Source organism: Lethenteron reissneri, chromosome 68 (genome assembly GCF_015708825.2).
Source record: "Lethenteron reissneri isolate LAM-NWPU_2019-01 chromosome 68, ASM1570882v1, whole genome shotgun sequence".
Taxonomy (NCBI): domain Eukaryota; kingdom Metazoa; phylum Chordata; class Hyperoartia; order Petromyzontiformes; family Petromyzontidae; genus Lethenteron; species Lethenteron reissneri.
The window spans coordinates 1,865,227-1,887,400 of NC_083846.1; the positions used below are offsets into that span (position 1 = coordinate 1,865,227).

General features: G+C 42.4%; 1 protein-coding gene across 1 annotated transcript; it reads right to left on the minus strand.

The window, feature by feature from the left end:
- Window positions 1-1,138: 1,138 nt before the first annotated feature.
- Window positions 1,139-22,080, minus strand: LOC133360334 (mucin-2-like). Its single transcript, XM_061579001.1, has 18 exons — window positions 21,324-22,080; window positions 19,914-20,001; window positions 18,395-18,651; window positions 18,258-18,303; window positions 17,040-17,180; window positions 14,518-14,695; window positions 12,861-13,039; window positions 12,371-12,440; window positions 11,342-11,463; window positions 11,123-11,154; window positions 9,576-9,738; window positions 8,817-8,851; window positions 8,281-8,403; window positions 7,376-7,468; window positions 6,761-6,892; window positions 4,977-5,016; window positions 3,829-3,952; window positions 1,139-3,209 (listed from the first exon to the last, which is right to left on the minus strand). The coding sequence occupies exons 1-18, from the start codon at window positions 21,747-21,749 to the stop codon at window positions 2,951-2,953; spliced, it is 2,508 nt and encodes an 835-aa protein (XP_061434985.1). The 5' UTR covers window positions 21,750-22,080; the 3' UTR covers window positions 1,139-2,950.
- Window positions 22,081-22,174: the final 94 nt, after the last annotated feature.

The window sequence follows — 22,174 nt, forward strand, 5'->3', positions numbered from 1 at the left end:
CACGTGGTGTGCATCCTGCTGCTGAGCAGCTGTTTTGCTGCAAGGTGCGGCAGGGTTAACAGTGTGTTGTCTGCCTGCAGATCTGCTTGCGATTGTGAATAATGTACGCTTGTAATCGCGATATGCTGACTGCATGTACTCTGTAGACTGGTTTTCTGTACGAATACGGAGTGCGTGCATTGTTTGACCATTGGGTTCGGGATTGTTATTAGTTGTGCGTACCTGTTCGGAAATTGGTCAATTCGTGGGGGACCCAAGAATTTTGATTGTATGGGTGTTCATGCACACGAGATTGCGTGTGTGTTCAAAGCAAATTGCGAGTATTGTGAGATAGGGCCGCGAGAGGAGCGTGCGTGGCACGCGAGAGAAGACGACGCTGGTCCGTGGAGACCGGGGGGGGGGGCGGAGAAGAACCCAAATAAAGGACGGAGAACAACATCGCCTCACAGAGTCCTTTATTACACAGGTAAGGCTTCCAGTCATTTTATTCTTTCTCTACAAAGCTCCCTCCTTCACCAACAGCTCTGCACTTCAGTCACAGCTCTCTCTCCACCTCCCATCACTCATGCTGACGTCCACTCTTATCCCCACGGCCTCTTCTTCATTCCATTCCCCCCCTCCCCGCATCCCTTGTCTCAATCCCAGCCACCAAAAACCCCTTTATTGAATACCTTGGACCATGTCACCTCATCTCCAGACACCAATCCCCTTTGTTCATACCTCGGGGTTAATCCCGGTCAACTAGGCGCAGAGATTCACATCAGTGTGTAGGGGATAGGGAATACCGATGTTGTGGCCACGGTTATGGGGGACTGTTACACTTGAATAACCTGATGTCCGCACTAGCTGCATGGACAATAGATGCCTCATGCAGACCTGCTCGATGTGAACATATTGTTGCATTGTACAGATATTCAAAATGAATGTCTTGCCATCGATCTGCAGCCCCTCATATCTTCATTTCGAACGTGCAACAAAGAGTTATTGGGGGCATAGGATTGCATTGCCGGCCAATCGGGGTGAGCTTGCATCTGCAACCCGGAACGTTGGTCCAACAGCTTCAATCATTTGCCGACCTTGTGTTTCACACTTTTTTTCAAAGTAGTATTCTTTGAATAAAAACGAATAAATGCAGATGCCGAGATTGCAGTTATTTATTTTTGGTGAGATACAGAACACGCACAAGTCGGTAGGTGTTCACATAATGAACAGAAGAACCCTCTTACATGCACTACCATTTTGCAACGTATTTATTTTTATGAGTTTCAATCACAGTGTGTCGAATACAAAGAAAAGCGAATCAATCATAAGAAGAAACATTAAATCCAGGAAATGTTTCACATTTACAAAAGTCATGATATACCAGAAAACATCTGCTGTTAAGTTCATACCTCTCATACCTGTGCGCTCTATGCAATCCAATAGATCACTTTGGATTTGACATAGAGCACTTATACAACACACGTGTAACCCACCAACCCGTCTGGCATCTCAGGCATTGAACGATGCACCCCCAGAGTTTCAAAATTGTCAAGGATTCTGGGTGGAGTTATGATTTGATAATTTAGACTTTGTCCCGTCCATTCCAGTCTTGTTTGGTGTCGTCTTTGTCCAAGTTTGTCTGCTCCAACAGTTTACATGCAAAATTAAGATACGAATTGCATATCATTTTCATAAGTTACAAGGATGCTCACATAGCATTCGTTTCAAGTATCATAAGGGTAAGAAAAGATGAAAGGCTGCATCGTTAAATGCTTACTAGTAGGAGAACAAAGAATCCCAAAATTCCACGTGTATGCGTAAATCTTTTTGAAGTCAATCTTGTGCTTGAAAAATTATGGCTTAGCTCAAAAGAGTGTTCGTGCAGTTGTATAATTACTTCACAGCAAGTGGCATTTCTGGCCTTACCTGGTAAAATAAAAATGTAGTTTAGTTTAAACATTTGTAAAGCCCAAAGGTTTCTTCCCATTCCCCTCCAATAAAGCAGCCTCTCAATTATCTGCCATTCAGTCAATCCCCCTTATGCAGCAGTTATTTGGTCATTATAAGCACAAACTTTTCCCTGCCTGGCATATGACTCTTGCTCTGTCCCGTGCCCAATCTTATCTAATAATGTTTCACACTAGGTTTGCCTGATCTACCTAAACGGTTACATCTAACGTGAGAGGACATCCCTGGTTATAGCTGCCCCAGGATAATATTCAACCGTGAAACTTCAATGGCATCAATGTGTCCTGCCCTTTGAAGATGGTAAAGCAAATTACGTGTTGGTGATGTGCCCTGCGAACACGTGGAGATGGTGGCGATGGTGAGGGTGTTCAGAGGTTGCGTTTTTAGTCAATTCACAGTTTTAAACAATTGTTAAATCCCTTTTTAACTTCAAAGTTTCTTTACCGTTGTAGTGTTAGTTTTTGGTTGTTTTGATTGCAAAGCACCTTGGGTTGGTTTGTTGTGACAGGTGCTATATGAGTTCGTTAATTCTGCCTTTGACAAAATCACCCAGAATGCCCACGATCCAGTCAGATCTTGGAAGCTAAGCAGCATTGAACCTGGATAGCGCTTCATGATCACCATGCACAGCAGGTTGTTGTACTGCACTTCTATGTCCCCACGTCTACACTCCCCACCTTCAAATATAGTAACTGCCAACAACCGCACACCATTGGAAGGCCATCATCCAGCAGTGGATTGACAAAACGGCTGTTCATGTACACACATTAGGATTGGTAGTGCTTGGGTGATGATGATATGGTCAGTATGGTCTCAACAACAAAAAAAACCCTTCATTAAATACGACGCTGCTAGTTTATTTTAATTAACATTTCATAATTCCTCAGTTGTGTTTATCTGAACATAGGCTTCCCCACCAGTTTATCGCGGTTAATTGAGAATCCCCCGGTCACTACTGCACCCGCGCTCATGACCGCCCTCACGTTTCCCTAGCCTCGACTCACGGATTCGCCTGTGCCCTCAGCGCTCTCTTGCGCACCAGGTGGTTCCTGTGAGGGTAATCGAGGCCCAAGTCGTCAGCGATGCTGCGCGCGCTGCGATCGCAGGCGAACTCCTTACAGCCGCACTCCTCGATGAAGGTGTACGTGGCATCGAACCGCGTTCCGTTGGAGCAGAGGAAGCTTGTACTCCGTGGGCGAGTCTTCATGTCTCTGCAGCACTTGCATGTGTGGTTGACGCTGTTTCCTTGCTCCGAGTACCTGGACACACCAGGGTCACCAAGCTCACTGTTATTTCACGGTTCGCTACGTATCGCTTCTTGCTTTAAAGATACCGGACGGGGGCTTGTGTTGCCTCCGAAACGTCGTGATTTAATTTATTTTTTACCTACGTGACTTTACTGAAAAAACCAAAGAGTATGAATCATTGCAGTCACGAAAACTTCAAATCTAGAATTAATACCGGACTCCGTTTAGCTGTGTTCTAACTACGAATGAGAGGTGCGGCTGCCTCCTCGAGTGGTCAATAAGCATAACTGTGACTGCAGTAAGGTGCGGTCCATGACTAACATCAATTTGTAAAGAATAGGTCTCTATAGTCGTCTATGGGCCTCTTATGGGAGTCTATAGGTCTCTGTGGGTCTATGGGTCTCTATGGGATTGTAACTGTAGCGTAGTGCGATCCATCATTCAAATCACCAATTTTTCCCCCCACACACGCTTTTGCAGGAGATACAAATGTAATCCATCTGGCGATCCTAGATGCCATCAAAAGGCTTTCTAAACTCAACACGCACAGTTTTCAACTCAGTCCATTGCAATTCAAATCCCTTTACAAAATAAATATTCAAAAGAATTTGCTCAGAGACTCCGAACGTACATGGAGTAGGTGGGGCAGGAGCCTTCGCAAGACACCACCTCCACGGGTTCCACACTGCTGCACGCGTCGTAGAAGATGTACTTGGACGAGTTGAACAGTCGGCAACCGCCTTGTGACATATTACCTGAGGACAGAAAAAATATTAACACAAATCAAACTATTGAAATAAGGTACAATAAAATATCATATGGACACCACTGTGATTTTTGTTGATAATACAGTGAAACATTAGCAATTTGCATTGTTTGCTATGTGTGGGTCAAAGCCCTTCCACATTCCTGAGGCAAGAGCCAGGTCCTTAACAGGACAGTCACTGTTGAGGTGCAGGAGAATATGAAGTGTGGAGTTGAGGCTCTGACACTGGCAGAGAATGACTACGTGGCAGAGTCTCCGAGGTTGCCTCACAACTCACAGCCTCCGTGAGTAATACCTCAACTCAGGGGTGGCAACTAATCACGTCGCACTGCCCGCAACATAGCCTTGCCGTGCATCTATAACGCCTGTTATGCACGCTGGTCACTTATCCAAGTACTACCAAGGCTCAACCCTGCTTAGCTTCCGAAATCTGATGGGACCGGGTGCTTTCTGGGTGATTTGATCAGGGGTAACGCATGTGCGTATGTTGAACTTCTTTCGCACCGTACGTAGCCAACCGTGATAATCGGAGGTATTGCAATTCACAAATGCCTCAAACAGAATTCTGATATTTATAAAAAAAAATGCACTATGTTGTGTGTTTAAGAATTGATTTACAATTCATCCAAATTATATATCCATAAAAACATGTCAATTGAAATATGACTCACAATAATGACATTTTTAAAATAAACTTCGTAGGAGGGGAGATCGTCAAATGTCCATTGAATTGACTCAATGAGGAGCAAAGTCAAAAAAGTAAAAATGATTTCCTGCTCAAAAGAGAATGGGGGTGGTGCTCATCTCGTGTGTACAGCTCTGAGGCGGTGGTGGAGATTCCACATTCCTATGACGGGCAAGTATCCATAGAGCGATCGGACAATCATTGTTGATTGGAACTCGTAACCTCCGCAATTGTGAGCCACTTGCTCTAATGGTCGGTTCATTAAGAACACGCATTATAAAATAATCTCTCGTTCATTTTTACAAGTCATTTACTTCTGTTCACTTACAGGTTTTACAGCATTTTGCTTCATCCAGCATGATCGTTCCCTAAACGAGAAAAAAAATCACATTGCATATATTTTCAGCACACTTTTATTGACAGGACTTGATAGTCGTACATATATATTCTATTGATGTGTTATAATAGGCATAAACCAAATGCCCAAAGATCCCAGCAGACACCAGTTTCTTATTGTAAAATAATTTGAATAACTATTAGCAACATCGCCCCCTACTGACCAACTAATGTCGACTTGCAGGCCAGTACTGTGTCTTCTGGAGATTGGAATCATTGTGATGTAATGTACTTTGATGTGTTGGTGCATTTAAGTGCCATGTATATACAAATCTTCATCCTCGTTTACTGACCCCATCAGATTCTGGTGTGTCAGTCTATTCATGTTTAAGGAACCCATTCGGGACAAGTATCAGGAGGAACCCTAAGGCTTAGTTTCAATATTCTGCTTATCCTGGCCCACGTGCGTGAGAAACTTGATTTGATTAAAATACACAGATACGTGATGATACGAAGTATGCATTCTGACCTCTTTGTGTTCGAGAACGGCCCACAATAGTGGATATCACAGAGCAAACTCGGAGATCACTTAAAAGTGACCTCTGGTTCACACAGCAGGGGGCAGCACTTTCCCAGCTACCATGCTGTTATGTTTGTCACATGCCAGTCCAACCTACATTTTTGTGGCAAATGAACCACTCTTTTAATTATTTCCTCGTGCAGCAATGGAGTAAAGTGTGGTTTTGTGAAGGTCCCTTATGTGCTGTGCAGCAGTACATCAATGCACGTGTGTCCACCAGCATGTGATACTGAGTCGGGCCTGTAGGTGGCTTGCAGGGTTATTGAGTAACCTGACCTGTACACCAGTCACGTGGTTAATGGCGACTCGGTTGAGGATTGCTGTGTGACACACGCCCTGTTGCATTTCACAGGTAAAGGACCCAAATGTTGTTTTTGATAGTTATATAAATGTTCTACTCTTTAAGCTTGGCTTTGAATTGGTAGTTTGTGATATATTCAATAGGAGGGGGTTTAGCACTACACTGTAAAGGATGACGTACTGTATTTAATACTGTTAATTCCCTAACCTTGATACTGTTTATTCTATAGCCATGCCCATGCACCCAGAGTATGACAACTTGGAATGCTAATAAGAATAGGACACATACAGTAATAAGTTGTACAATGGTGACAAGTACAGTACGTATACAGTACAGATAATGGGTGTAACATCCCAATATACGTGGATGGTATAGATAGACATACAGCTTAGGATTAAAGTAATATTCGAATAGAAAAGTGGAAAGGTTATGATGAAAGACAAAGATGGTTGATCAGTAGTGGAATTGGGTTTAAGGGAAAGTATTATTAAGTAACCTGACCTGGACACCAGTCACGGCATTAATGGCAACTCGGTTTAGAATTGCTGTGTATGTGACACACGTGCTGTTGCATTTTACAGATTATAACAATAGATGTGTTTGACCTCGATTTGGAGAACCTGCCCACGTCCTTGATTTTGAGTGTGCAACATTTTTCATTCTCAGCTGGATTTTGCAGAACATTAACGCGATGATATGTGTGCGTGGTGATCGACGACTGGGCTGAGCCCATCAATTCACTGCACTTGAGATGCCGGTTTAATCACAAGCCCGGATTCAAAGTCAGGTTCTCGACAGTGCCAGCTCATCGCTCTGACCTCTTGAGCCACTAGGCCACCTCCCCACAACACAGTTCTTAACACGGTGTCCTTAAAGTGCTGCTGTGTGCTGTTACCGGCAGGCAGTAGTCAGAGTTGAAATTCTGGGAGCACTGAATGGTTTGTGTGCTCTCAATTGGCCCTCCATTGATAGAATCACAATGCAGAGTCGTGCAGTTGTCTTGAGGGTCTTGCACAGTCTCTCCAGGCTACATCAACACAAATCATGTCATGATTAACAACTTTAACTATGCCCATGCTTGCTCACTTGGAAAATAACAAACCAAGTAAAACAATATTATGGAATTGCAGATGTTGCCACCATTAGGAGTGATCTTTATCAACAGATCACTTCCACTCGGTATGTAGCACTCCGTTACATACACACATACATAATATAACGTGGGTTACTGATCAGTAATTAGTAAACGTGTTGACATAATTACTCTTCATAATTTGGTTTAATCACAGATAGTCGAAATCTGAATTCGATGCCAGCTGAAAATTGTGCAAAGATGCAGATAGAAATGCGTGCTTGGAATGATCCTGACAGACAAAAAGGGTCAGATAACCCACGGTTATATTACATCACTCAGCCACCTCAAACGAGTGTGTGTGTATACATGGCGTTTAGGCACTGCTATTACACGGTAAGTATCGAGTCTGCACTAAGTGTTGTATGGACACTTTACCTGTAGCAAGATTACTCTTCCAGACATGTTAAAGGTACAGTTTATCTTCCTGCACTCGCAGCACGCCCCCTGTTGGTCCACGTACTCATATCCCTGCAGGATTTGAGACAGAGACATTGAAAGGCATAAAGATTACTTTTCGTGGTGAATTCTGTTTAAATGGGGTTGTTACCTTCTATAACATGTTTCTCACAAACATGGATATTGAAAAATAAAATTAACTCTCGATTTAAAGCTTTCGTGACTGCAGGGATTCATCTTCTTGGTTCTTTCGGTAAAGTCACGTAGAAGGGAAATAATAAAATAATAAGAATTTAACATAATAAAATACAATTCTCACGACGTTTCGGCCACAACGCAAGCAGCCGTCCTCAGGTGAAGAACAGCGCTGTCGGAAAGACAGGGTCCCAATGAACACCGCCAAGCTTGGCAGCGTATATTTAAGCTGGGTTAGAGGAGGAGAGCGCCTTGACAAAGGAGTTTACATATCAACAGATGAATTTAGCATATTTATGGAAAATGCAGATATGGGATTAGTCACTACTTGTGGAATGTGTAGGTGGTGGGGGGTCTCAAAGTCATATTATGCTAGTGTATTATGTAGGATTAGCAATAATAAAGGGAGGAAGTAGGATTAGCAGTAATAAAGGGAGGGAAATCTTATAGTAAGGAGCTGCAGCAGCCAAACCACCACGTAAAAATCTAAAATATAACCTACATCAATATCATTAATATACTCAATATACTCTCCAATAAGCTGAGCTACTAACAGTAAGTCAGGCTACAACAGGGTTGGTCCTTCATTAGGATATTTGGCTAAATCTTTACTCTATTTTATTCCAGTGTGGAGAAAATCCAGGAGGGTGCATGCAGACAGAGTGAAACAGGTGTGCGGTCGATCTCACCGTTTGACAAGTCTGATTACAGATTATCTTCTCGCACGTGATCTTGTTAAACTTTGTTGCATCATCGGTCTCATTCGTGCACTCACAAGTGGAGCAATCCATCGAAGGCACTTTGGCGCTGACCTATGGAGAAACCGCACACAATATTTGTAAGGAAGCCTGAAACCGCCACCAACAATTTCCCAAACTTTGTGGTCTGCCCATGGAGGGGGGGAGGTACTTGATATGTTTAACCCCCGTTGTGTAATTTGTGGATCATTTTTCAACTTTGGCAAATTTGGACCACGACGTTGACACACAATAGCCTACTCTTGCAAAATATATCATGGCATCTACGGCCATTGACGGCACACTTTTTTTTTTGTTAAAACACAGTCGGTATTAATCAGACTATTTTTCCGTACAAATATCTCCCACATAGCCTGTTAGGGCAAGTGCTGTTCGCAAGGATATATTAAGGTCGGGCACGGCCAAAGACAAAGACACACACTGTCACACACAGGCAGATCGTCAATGAAGGCAGTGACAACTCTTACCGGGTATCTTATTCCATCGTAAAGGCACACCCGCACTGAAACAAGCAAATAAAACACATTTAAACAATGAGATGCAGATTTCCTTAAGGAAGTTAAAACAAATCACACACTTGCATAGGCAGGATCAATATTGCTCCCCACTTGGCATACTGGCAGGGTTAGAGAAGACTTCAGCCCCCCACGGAAAACCCACCCTGTTATCTATGGCATCTCTCCACTGAATTTATTTCATACTTATGTGGACAGAAGTATCTGCAGCACATTGTACAAAGATAAGTACACACAAATACAAGCATGCACGCACACGTACGCAAGCTTATGTGTGTGCACGCATATATGTATCGTCATTTCATATTTATACTGTGCCTTCATGCGGTACATCTCAAGGCGCCTTGCGGCAGGGGACCCCCAATGGCAGTTGTCCCTGCTTGGCACAAGGTGAATGCAGAACTGGCCTGCAAGTGTGTGTTGGTCTGCCATTAAGTGGCAATGTTGCTATTTGTCTTCCCAATGAAATAATTTCCAATTACAGTAATTTATCACATTTGGACCAAGACATTGGCACACATGGCCTAATATTTTTCGAATAGTCATGAGATCTTTAATGTCCACTGTAACGCAAACAGTTTGTATTTTTTATGAATACACCCGCAGTATTAATCAGGGCAGCCACGGGGCTCGAACCACAAAGCTCTGCAACAAGCAGTAAACGCGCTTCCGCTCGGCCACGTCACCACACACAAGCACGCATGCACTTACTGCACTCGGGGCAGCAGGCGTCGCTGGGGTTTCTGATCGCCCAGCCGGGCTCAGCGCAATTATTGTACCCCAAGGGCGGGCACGCACGTGGTTTGCAAACCACGGAGCGTGTCCCGGCGTTACACTCGCAAACGTTGCAGTCGCTGTCCCACACTTCGTTTAGCTGTGTGAGGAGAGAGGTGGAAGGGGCAGCGTGAGTTGTGCCTGTCCCAACCAATTTAACAGTCGTCTTTCTGAGAGGAGGATGGCCCCTTTGTCATGGCAATATGGAATTTCCACTACAGGCTCAGGGCCGCCAATAGTCGAATGTCACCACAACACTGAACTGACCACGGTGGTGTAGCTTCAACTTTTATTTGTCAATTACATTTTATGTCAAGTGATCTTTATATAACAGCTCGTGAGAACCCATTGAGACCAAAAGTCTCTTTTTCAAGGGAGATCGAGCATAAAAGTGCAATGCAGGACCAAAACAACATAAACTAAATCATATGGGAGATTAAATATAATTTAACATTTAAACACAGTTATACATAAGTGAGGTATCGCTCAAATACACTATCGTCAGAGTAGTGAATACAATGTTAGATTTCACAGACGCTTTGTCAATCCACTGATGAATTAAGGCCTCTCCAATTGGTACGAGTCATGGGGGTTCTTTACCCATCATCACACTGGTCAGTGCAGGTGGTTAAAATATCATGCCCTGAACCAGTTCTGATATCATTCGCCACTGATGTTAGCCGTGGGTTCGTAGCATGGTACATAGATGACTGTGCCACTGCTCCCAGTGAATCTAACAGATCTTTACAAACTGAAAAGGTTTTTCAATTTTAAATCAGCTGCAGTGTTCCACGTGTAAGGAGTGTCACGACTGACGGAAGCTTTCCAAATTTGCTATTTCTTTTTGGAACATGACACAATAATTTTGAAGTAGTCTTAATTCATGGGGGTTTGTTGGAGAGGTCGAATCAAAATAAGAGAGTTCAGAGGCCACTCCTGGACGGGAACAAACAAGGAAAGCAAGGAAGAGAAGAATATGGGGGAGGCCTTTGCCTAGATATTATTGGTGGTGATTTGTAAACGCCTTAAACACAAACTTAGGCCACTGCATGCTTCTCCTTATTGACAGCAGTAAGCAACCCATCAGAGAGATCACTGTGAAGGGCAGAGTAGATATCAGCAGAATTAAAGAATAAAAGAAACAAGATCTGGTTTAGATAGGACCTGGTTACCTAGATTGAAAATTTTTTTTTGCGTGTTACCGATTTCAAAATTAGATTGTATTCAGCACTCTTAAAAACCTCCAGATGCAATCAAGCATAGCCTAGGGTAAAAATTACATTAAAAAATGTTGCCCTGTTTCAATAAGAAATTTTGGAATGTTTTTGTTTTCAGCAAAGAGAAAAATTTCGCCTTTTTAGCCCCTTTTGATTAGGTCAAAATTGACACCACTCACTCCCTCATTCAATTACTCTCGATTGGCAACTGTGTATACAAATATTAGATTCAGTGACACGTGTAGCGTCGAGTGACCCAAGTTTTACCTTTTTACGTTCACCATTGGATCCAGCACAGCCTGAAACACAAATTCAGCAGTTGATTAAAAATGTTTAAACAATTATCATGGCACTGCCATTTGCATCACCCTTATCACCATAATAATCATAATAACACACCAATTCATCAAAATATATTAAGCATTAAAAACTGGAAATTCAGCAGCCTGCTCTTGTCACGTGTTGAGGTAGTCACTGTCTACGTACCACAGTCTGATACGCATAAAGACTCCTTCATTGAGGGGTCTGTAGAGGTGAAGAGAAACTCTCCTTCTGGGCAGAAGCATCCCTCATATGTTCTGTTGCTGATGTTGATGTCTGGGATGTCTCTGCGAATAGTTCATGGAAAAATACAGCAGTTAGGAAACTGCTGTAATAGTTCATACAGTATTGTCTGCATAATGGTCATGATGATAAGAGCAGAGCACGTGGTAGCAATTGGTGAACTGGTCTCCTTGCGTGTCAGTCTTCTAGTGCTCTGTTAATAATCTAAAACATTTTTACTAGAAACCTGCACAGTTGTTGCTCACTTCACAAAGAGAGAGACAACAACTCGGAAGGACGAACCACAGACAAGTGGGAAGGCAGCCAAGCGGTGGGGCCGGCACCAACAATTTCCCAAGCTCTGCAGTCGTCTAAATATGAAGATTGTATCGGGTAATTATGTGATTATTTACATGTCGGAGGAAACTGTAGCGCCCACAGAAAACACATGGGTGCGAGGGGGCCGACGCTCTATCCTATACGAATGGAACAGATGGGAGTCCCACATTATGCTGTGTCGCCTTCTCCGGGTGAGCCAGGGTATAAGCGCCTCCTCGACGCCCATGGGAAGGATTACAGGCCACTTATATAGCCACAGCCCCGGGTCGCCCAGCTGACAAAATTGTGCTCTCTTGTTTTTTAACAGAAACTTTGAAAACACATTTAATTCATTAAAACATTTCATGAAAAATATATTTCAGCCCACCCACCCCATAAGGAATATTTTCACCTGCCGTGATTAGGTGGGGGGTAGGGGGCAGTTGCGTGGCTGAGCCCAAAAAACACGAGTGGCTCACAGAGTGATAGGAACCAGAGGTAGGGCCCTGACTTAGTTGTTCTTGGGCCCAAGAAAACCATGAGACTGATGTGTCGATCTCCCTGTTTTCTTTTGACTTCATAGACAGACAAGAATACAGTACTTAAATCCCGATATCAATAAAATTCACACATTACAATTTTAATACATCTTACTTCAAATTGCAGCTTTTATCAAAGGTTGTACTGCACTGATGGTAAACTCTTCCTTCTGGACAAGTGATATCTGTAAACAAAAACATACAGAATATTACAGTACACTGTAACAACACACAATCGTGACGTACTAAAGATATGTAGATATTTATAGCTGATATAGCTTCACCACACCCATTATACTGCACCACACGAGTGAGTGCGAGTTGGTGAACTGTATTTACCACCCAGTAAATATTCCTCCTTCGGTGTGCAGAGGTAGCAAAGGACACTGCATTATTAACAAGGCGAGCTGAGTTTGATTCCCAGCCATGGCGAGTGATGTCAGAACCAGTCCTAACCCCCTCTCTTCACCAACCCTGACAAACTAGGGTGGTGAAGTACAGTCACAAAATCCTTATGCATGACATCCACTTGTTGGATGGATAATGGCTGGATCTTTTTACTTTTAAATGTACGGAAAAAAACACTTCACTGGAAGGGTACTTACCGCATGTCCCATTTGTGTTTTCCCTCCATGGAATGCAAAAGCCGAATTTTTCACATTCCTTGGAGTAGGCCTTGATACTGGCACATGCAGCATTGCTCGTATTTTGTGCGCACTTGTCAAAGACGCAAGAATCATAATAGATGTCCGGGGACAATATTTTGTTGCAATCGGCGAACAAACTGCACACGCAAAGGCATAAATCCATAAGTTTATCCTCGGGTAGGCTGCTGGGGTAAGTGTTGTGGTGAGTGCTGTCAGCAAGCACCTATTAAGGCACTTGAAATAAGAGTGAAGCAAGAACCATGTAGAACTATGGGCAGCATGGTCAGACTAATTATGGTGATGACTGTGACCCCTATGAAAGGTGAAACTGGTACTCTACACAGGTGCCGATGTACTATTTATGTATATTGTCAAAAACACTGAATAAACTAAATCAATTCTAAGTGTACAGGTTGGCAACAAGAGTCAGAATATTTAATATACACAAAATATATATTTTACATTTTTGAGATGGAGATCTAAAACAAAACTGGAGGGATTGTGCACCTAGTATGTTGATGTCACGTGACATTCCAGGCATGATGGGAGGACCTATACTTTGGTCACACTCGTGCTTCTTGCTGTCTAGAAAGCACGCGTTGCATGTATCATTACTAAACCTGTTTTAGTAAAACTAAAAACTTGATCCTCATTTGGTGGAAAATACTCTCTTACATCCATAATACAGGTTTTTGAGTTAGATCACGTAAATATATAAATGTGTCGTTAAACTCGTAATTACAACTTGCTGGCGAAACGTCGTACTCAGATTGTAAATGTTGTGGCTTTGGTCTCCAACACACCAGTGTGCTGTACTAGTAGCGAGTTGGCATGTTGTTTACGAGATCAAACTTACTAATTGGCTGTGTCGGGTGGTGGCGGCTTTAATGACACATTTATATATTTACGCGATCTAACCCAAAAAAAACTGCATTATGGATGACATTAGTCGCGAAAGCCTACGTGTTAAAATGACTCTCTTACATTTAAAGCAATCAGGTTTCAGATGAAGACACTGTACCAAAACAGCTATTAGGACAGTCTAAAACAATAACTATCCTTTTATCGATAAGAATAAAATATGTTCACGTGTTTCAAAATGCTGACACATTGGACCATCATAATTTTCCCCCATATTGAAAGACTGTGGCATCAGCGATTAAGCAGCAGGCTGGTTCGCAAATAAAGCTCAAACAAAAAACCCATTGCGTAAAATTTGAAAATGTGGCAGTCTTCTCCCTAATTTACAAAGGCGTTATCGAAGACTCAGTACTTGTTTCATTTTTGTTTTCATTACGCAAAAAATGTTGCCACAGTTAATACATGAAAATTGTTTATGCCAATATGGCCTTATATATGCAAGGAGTTGACCTAGATTATCATCATCATCACATTAATAATCATAATCTAATTTATCATCGTAGCAAATTGCCCCACCATTCATACGTAACTGGTAAAAACAGAGGGCTTGTGCCCCACCCACTCTGGATTGTGTAACCGATCTCAATGGGTTCTGACCTGTTGTAGAGCACCCTCACAATGCGTTATATATTACTGAAATCATAATCGTGTGTGCTTTGACTCAGCAATTAAGACAATATATATGTACACACACCTGCTCTTGAGGATGTCGCAGGGCTGGGATGGGCAAGGTGTTGTTGTGATTGGTGTTTTTGTTGGTGGTGCGGGGTTTCGACACGTGGTCGTATTCCAGGCGCCTGCCATGACTGCACAGGAAACTGGGACACCGCTTGGCAAGCGACAATCGTTCGACGGGACGGGGCTGCAATTCCCTGAAACGTCAAACAACCCATTCGTGTCAGGAATCTTCAATTCACGTACAATTGAAAGTATTTAACAAACGGTTAACCCAAATGGTCTATTACCCCAAATAATAACAGATGTTGACATTTTTTTAAATCATATAATTGTAATATACGTAATATACTTCCTATTTAATGCCCTGAATCCAGCAGGCAATGCACGTTTATAAACTAAAAATATACTATTTTTATTTTACCAGGAAAGGCCCACTGAGGTATAAAGCTCTTCTCTCAGAAACGACCTGGCCACAAATGACAGCTCAACGAAGTGGCTTATCATGTGAAAATGTATAGCAGCCAAATACTCTGCATATCTATATCCCTGCAATGAAGCCTTCTTCCTGAAGTGTCTTTCAAGAAATGGACATCGCTGCGTTGACCTCTATAGCCGATGCAAAAATCTAGATTGAAATCTCATTTCTTTAGAACTGCTTTTTGTGTCTAGTTTGTTGTCCTTCCCCGCACCTTGGATTAGCACAATTGAATATGAACGGTGCGAAAGAAGTTCAACATACATACAAGTGTCGGAGCATACGCAAATGAACGCCCTTCCCAGGGGTCCTACCTGGCAAAGCCCCCAAGCGAGCTCCCTTCATATCCCCAAGTCTCAACATTAACGGTCCATTTAATGCAGCTATGAAGCCTGTGGCCAACCACTCGGCCTCCTCCTCCATTCACAACTAGGTTCCTTCGATAACAAAATCTAGGGGAAGAAGCTTTAGGGCTCCTCCATTCACAAGGAGAACCCTGTTTGGCAGGGTCAACCAATGTAAAAGTGAGACGCATGCCCTAAAGCATCTTCCCCTAGATTTTGTTATGGAGGCCCCCCAATTAAGTTGATTAGACCCCGTGCCCCGCTGCCCACATAAGTTACCAAATACAACTAAGGTTACTCAGGCTACAATACAAACCGATCACACGTCCATGCCAATGCAGTGTTATAAAGGCATTTGTTTCATGCTGTGTACACGTATTTTTGTGCTACTCAGGAATTAGTTTCATGTTGTGTGTCAGTGTGTTTTGTGTTCGTAAGGCACTTGTTTTCTGTTGTGTAGGAGTGTGTTTTGTTGCCGCAGTGTGGCGCCGACGTTTCCCACACACATCCAAAAAATGGTCCTGCACGGTATCCCTTGCACAGCCTGCGCCCTCCCCCAGGGCCACGTGACCCCACCAGTTTGGAACCAACTGCTTAAGCTCATTCTTCATTTTCGGAAGTGAATGGAGTTGCCTCACGCCTAGGACTTTTTAACAGTTAATGGCTATTGCGTTTCACTTTTTGCTCTGGTGAGTGTGAGTGTTTGGTCAATCTCTAAATCCAAGATGTATAATGTGCCACATTCAGCAAAAACCTGAAGTGCGGATGGCACTGAGAAAATGGTAACTAAATTAAACTAAACAGAAGAGAAAAAAATTTATTTAGTCTGGTTGTTGGAAAGTGGTGAGTGGAATCAGTGTTCATCAACATGTGACTGGAATTGTCTGAAGGCAGGGCCAACAGGTGAAGGGTGGGTTTTGTATATATAACCCTAACCCACCAAAGAATCAAATTGCGCGATGAAGCTGCTATGTATGAACTATGCACATTATATTCTAATGGTGGGAATAAACTTAGACAAAACATATCACGAAGATAATATGAACGAGACAGTATAAATAAATATGAATACATCAAATTGGGACCCCAAACTATGAAAATGACTCCCTCTCTATATTATGCCAACTGATTTCTGTACAGCGTCTAGAGATGTGGTAGCATTTAAATGCTATATAAATTAACGAGGGGGTGGGTGACAGCACCACGCCCGGCCACCTTTGTCTCCCCAGTGGCAATGTTCAAACACCACACCAGTTACTCGTTTGAGGCTGAGTCGACCTAGGGGAGACCCAGGACCGGTTCAAATAATCGTCACCGGTGGTGGCCGTGAGTGGGAATCGAACTCGGGTCGCCGGGTTCGTAGCGCAGAGCGCTAACCACTACACTACAATGTGTTACGCTTCCACATGCGCGGGTCACATGACAAATTTGACGTCACAGCTCACTTGCCGTGCAAAAAATATATGCATTATTGAGCTCCCCCCCCCCCCCCCCAAAAAAAAAGTGTATTTTTACAATTTTTGCATGGTGTACACTCTGGACGGTACCCACATGGCAAATTTCCAGTTTGTTGCATGTCGGGAAGTACGCTAAACATTTTGAACAGACACACATATTCACAACTTTGCCTTTTATATATATGGAGATTGCATTGTATGCTAAGTGGAATGTGTTGTAGAAAGCACTCTGCGTTTGCAGCAACGTGAAATGGCCACTCACCACATTGCCCCTCCGTCTTGTTCCCAAAGATTGCATGTGACAGCACAATGACGAACAATTGGCCATCAAAGGTTATCCTAGAGTTAATCTTCTCGAAGTTCACAGTCAAGGTGATTCCAGTGTAATCGATGGAGAAATTACCTTCACAAATGGTACAGGTTCGTCACGAAACAATCTGCATACATTTTTGTCTCAAATGCATTTTGCTATCTATGGAAGACTACATTGTTGTAACATATATTAATGGTACTAATTATAATTTAATTAGACTTCTTAGAGCAAGCCTGCTTGTTTAGGAAGGTTATCAGCAAGTATACAATATTGGAAAATGCCGAACATTACTTTTCTTTCCAATCCACCTTGAACGTCGATATAAGCACTCCAGATAAGGTTTGGGTCATCGAGTAATTTCCCCTATAATTACGGTACTCCGTGAGTAAAATATTTTCAGCAGGTACGGTGCACAATATTATCCTATAACCAAATCACAAGGAATGAGCCCGACCCTATCAGACCTCAGAATCTATGAAGGATTGAGCCTGGATAGTGCTTGGAAGGGCGACCACCATGCACTGGATCACTGCGATCTTGGGTCGGAGTAGAAGAAAATGCTCCAACAATCCAGCAGGCTGCGATTCAATTAATGGATTAATCAAAGTCTCATTTAGCCAGTTACCCAGCTAGTTGCAAGGAAGATCCGTTCTGTATCAACACAGCGATTGTAATTGACTCCAAGATGATTTAGGTTAAAACGTAACTTTAAAAAATATGCGGTTCCGAGTGAAATTGCAAGCCTAAGGACGTGGCAGCGGTTGCTGAGGATTATATCATTACTCCCAATGCACGCAGCCAATCAGCTGCCAGTGTGATTGCAGCTTGCACCGTGTGAATTGAGGAGCCATGGAGGCTGCTGCTGTAATATTGAACTCGAACAGTGGTGCCATCCCTAAATGATGTCCCAAATTGACGAGGTGTATTTGTCCAAACCTATCTTATTGAATCACAGTTATTTTCAAGTCACAACTGATCAAACTAAGTCGTTCGGTATTCAGGCCTAAATACTTCCCCCAGCAGTCGTTCATATTCAAGGACAAGTTTATTTGTTTAATCAGATGGTAACTCGCATTTGCAAGAGTGACTTGGGTCACCATTCTAACAAAAAGAAAACACGTAAAATAAAGTACAGCATTGAATCAAATAGAAATCAGAGAAACTCACCTGGAATTTTGTAGGGAGTTTGTGTAATTGTCCCATTCAATAATACCTGGAAAACAAAGCAATCCCAAACCATCATTTCCTGGAGGTCTAACTCACATATTTATTGTATAAATTGTCAATTTAAGTTTACCCCATACCTTTACGTTGGTTGTGTTGTTTCTCCGCTCCAGTCGAATTTCGTACTGCTCGTAGGAAATGATCAAGTTCTGGGGACACGAAACTCCATCTCTGGCCCCACAATCATACGTGTCGATAAGTACTTTGAAGTGAAAATTCCAGTCTATCCCAGAACCATTGATCTGCTGCACCAGAACATACTGGCACACCCCCTGGAAGTCATATTTATTGCCGCCAAACGTCAAAAAGTGAGGATCTCCCCATCCTTTACAAAAACCTGCATTAAGAGTGAGGGTAGGGTGGGAGGGAGGTGAAAGTGGGCACACACAGAAAATAGAGCATTATAATCAAGCAGCCCTACCTACATCCTGCTATACACAAAGATGCATTATTTATGCATTAACCCTCAGCATCCCACTACACGAAAAAGGACCCCCACACCCCCACCAATGTCTTCCACTCTTCACACTCTCTTACTACCTCCATCCTGCGTGCTCAAATTTGTCCGATCTCATCCCGCCATGACATTTTTTGCCTTCCTCTGTTTCTTTTTCACTCAATTGGCCATTTGTTTCATATCAGTCATTTGATCATCCAGTTCAGTGTCCTGCCCAGCTCAATTTCAATGTTTTCACTTTATAAATTACAACTGTTATCCGATGGTTTAATGATCAAACCTTATATCTTCAATTGAGTCTAACCTGTTGGCAAACTTGTAACCTTGTTGTTGTTTAACTAGAGTCCAGGTGTATATCCTGTAGATCTCAACTGGTAAAATAAAAGAACCCATTAGTTTAAAAAAACACACTTGTCATTTTCCTTTCATAAAGCTTCTCAATGACCAACATTTGTGTCAAAATGAGGGGGCTACTAAAATGCCATTATTGGTGCCTAATGTGCTGGCTCTGATTGGCTGTTTGTGCACATGGCAGCCTAATAAAAGCAAGCCTACTCTAGGGTGATAAATAATATGGTGGCTAGGAGCGCAGAGCATGCTGGGAACTGACACAAGTTGCCTTATACTGCTAATCGGATGCCAAAAGCCTTAGACTTTTGTGAACACTTCACAGAAGTAGTGGGTTTTACACTAACTTTAATATCATACTTATGAAAGTACCTGGAACACTGAACAGTCAAATATATGGCATATTTGGCTTTAGTCCTCTAAATCCTCTACATTAATTGTCTCAAGAGTCGTAACGCTTAATTTTAGAAGCGTTCTGCATTTACATGTTTTAGTGGGAGGAACCTGGAGTACCCGGAGAAAATCCCCACGCATACAAGGGGATAACACTGAAAGCTCCGCACAGATGGATTCAATCCACAGACACTATCCAGAGAGTGGACAAAATCTATAGGTAGACTGCAACTAGTGCTGTGCTGTCATCTCCTGGTAGTTGACTGCTCTCTCACAGCCATCATGCACACCTACAATAGAATAAGAGCATGTAGTAAAACAATAATTGGCAAAGCTCAGTGTGGTGTTGAAAAACCCAGATTAAAATGTGAAGGCCATCTGAATGTGCTCTACAAACTCACATGGGCACTCGTATTCTTCACAGCATCCTTTCTTGATAAGTTGTGGTAGAGCCTTGTTTTCACATACTGGCTTGACTGGGGTTTTGCACTGTTAGAAAATACAAGATGACATGCCAAAGTAAGAACAATATGTACAAACAATTACATGCATTTACGTTTACAAAACATCCAAATGCAACCGCATCTTAATGGTATAATGGACAGCGTAATACACTATAAACATGTGGAATTTGCCACGGCTAACACTAGTGGCAAATCATATCTGAAATGGTTTTGTAAACGGTTATGCGAGTGAAATAAAAATACGATATTTAAAAAACATGCTACTTGGAAGTGGCTGGGTAGCTCAAGGGTTATAACCAATGAGATGGCACCCCTGAAATTCTGGGCCAGAATCCTGTTTTCAGCCATAAGTGATTTAACTGAATTCTAAAGTAAAAGCGGGTTGACAGTCTCAGCCCAGTCACCAAATTACTGCTCAAAAAACCATCACATTACATGTTTTTTTATTCAGTTAATTTGCCCTTTACTCTCCCCCAGTCAGTGAATTATCAAACAACACCTTGGGTTGACTGCCATATGGCAGCGCACACATGGAATGCAAGGCCCCTTGTTTGGATAAGAGTTCACTTGAAGGGATCCCATTCAATTGCAGAATATTTTTTTAATGGGACTGAAAACTTAATTTCATATTTATATATCTGGAAACACACGAGATAGTGACATATACATTTAATGGAGTCTGTGGATGAAGGAAGACTATAATCAGGGCCATAAACCTATTTCAACGAGGGGGCTATGCAAGATACAAAAACGGATGTTTTTAACCCATATACAATAATATGTAGGCTATAACTATATATTAATTCAGTTGCACCGTGAACTATGTTAAGAAGGCAGTCTCACAGTATCATTAAATAAATAAAAGACGTAAGGGTACAATAAAATAAGTTATCGTGCGTCTTGCTTTCATGCTGGCCCATCGGTCTAGGATTTCCTTAAAGGGGGTGGATCGCGCAACTTTATGATCGATTGATAGTCAGATGAGTTATTGGGCTTGGTCCATGGTAGAGTGCAGGTAATTTTTAATGCATTAAAAACATATTCTTAACATTTTTTCTTATCTATTGATTCGAGACTCCCTTGTGGCCAACTGGGCCCCTATGCATCGCATACCCCCCATAGTTGCGCCCCTATCATATAACCTTGAGACTAAAATTTTACCCATGGGATCTAAGGATGAAATGCGCCTTACAAACGTAAATTATTGATTACATGAAAAACTGTTAATACATTTCTAAAAACAATTTAGAATACCTCTTATCTGAATAGCCAAAAACTTTAACTGTTAAATAGCGGCGATAGTATCTGTTCAGAATAAAAACACGATTTATTTGGTTCAATACTTACTGGAGGGCAGGTGGGAGTTTGTGGAGACGTGTTGATTGTAGATTTCGATGGCGTTGTGCTTGACGATTTTGTTGGCGTTTTTGTTGAAATGGATGTTACTGTTGTGGTTGGCAGTGTCACGGTTGTTGTCACAGTTGTTGGTTTGTAAGTTATTGAAGTGGTTGCTGAAGATTTGCTTGAAGGCTGGAATGTTACAGTTGTTGATGGAGATTCAGTTGATTGTATGGTTGATGCCACTGTGTAGGGCGTAGTGGTTATCGGATTACAGCATACTCGAATCTGGTAGTCTTTGCACAATGGGGCATTATCCTTATTGAGGCAGAGAAGTCCAGTGGAGACATCACAAGTGACATTTTGCACAAAATTGGGGAAGGTTAAATCTGGAGAACCCACCACTTGGCACGCGATATCCACAGGATAGCTCATAGGGCATATGTCGGTACCACTCTTCCTGATGTGTGCAAATGTCTCATCGTCACCTTCATTTCTTAAGTTGGGGATATCAGAATTGAACCATTCGGACCACACACATGGTATAGGTGACTCGGTGGTTATTGAAGCGGTTGATGGAGGTGCTGTTGTGGGTGGGGGTGTAGTTGATTCGGTGGTAATTGAGGTGGTAGATGGAGGTGCTGTTGTGGGTGGGGGTGTAGTTGTTGATTCGGTTATTGAGGTGGTTGATGGAGGTGCTGTTGTGGGTGTAGTTGTTGATTCGATTATTGAGTTGGTAGATGGAGGTGTTGTTGTGGGTGGGGGTGTAGTTGTTGATTCGGTTATTGAGGTGGTTGATGGAGGTGCTGTTGTGGGTGGGTGTGTAGTTGTTGATTCGATTATTGAGTTGGTAGATGGAG

What these genes read in the sequence shown, in the direction of transcription:
- LOC133360334 (XM_061579001.1), bottom strand. Translation starts at nt 21,749, where the DNA reads ATGAGCTATCCTGTGGATATCGCGTGCCAAGTGGTGGGTTCTCCAGAT. An exon ending in CGCCTGCTGCCCCGAGTGCA is followed by an intron (nt 8,852 to 9,575) that starts GTAAGTGCATGC and finishes TGCTTGTTTCAG; the next exon opens with TGCGGGTGTGCCTTTACGAT. An exon ending in GTAATCAGACTTGTCAAACG is followed by an intron (nt 7,469 to 8,280) that starts GTGAGATCGACC and finishes CAAATCCTGCAG; the next exon opens with GGATATGAGTACGTGGACCA.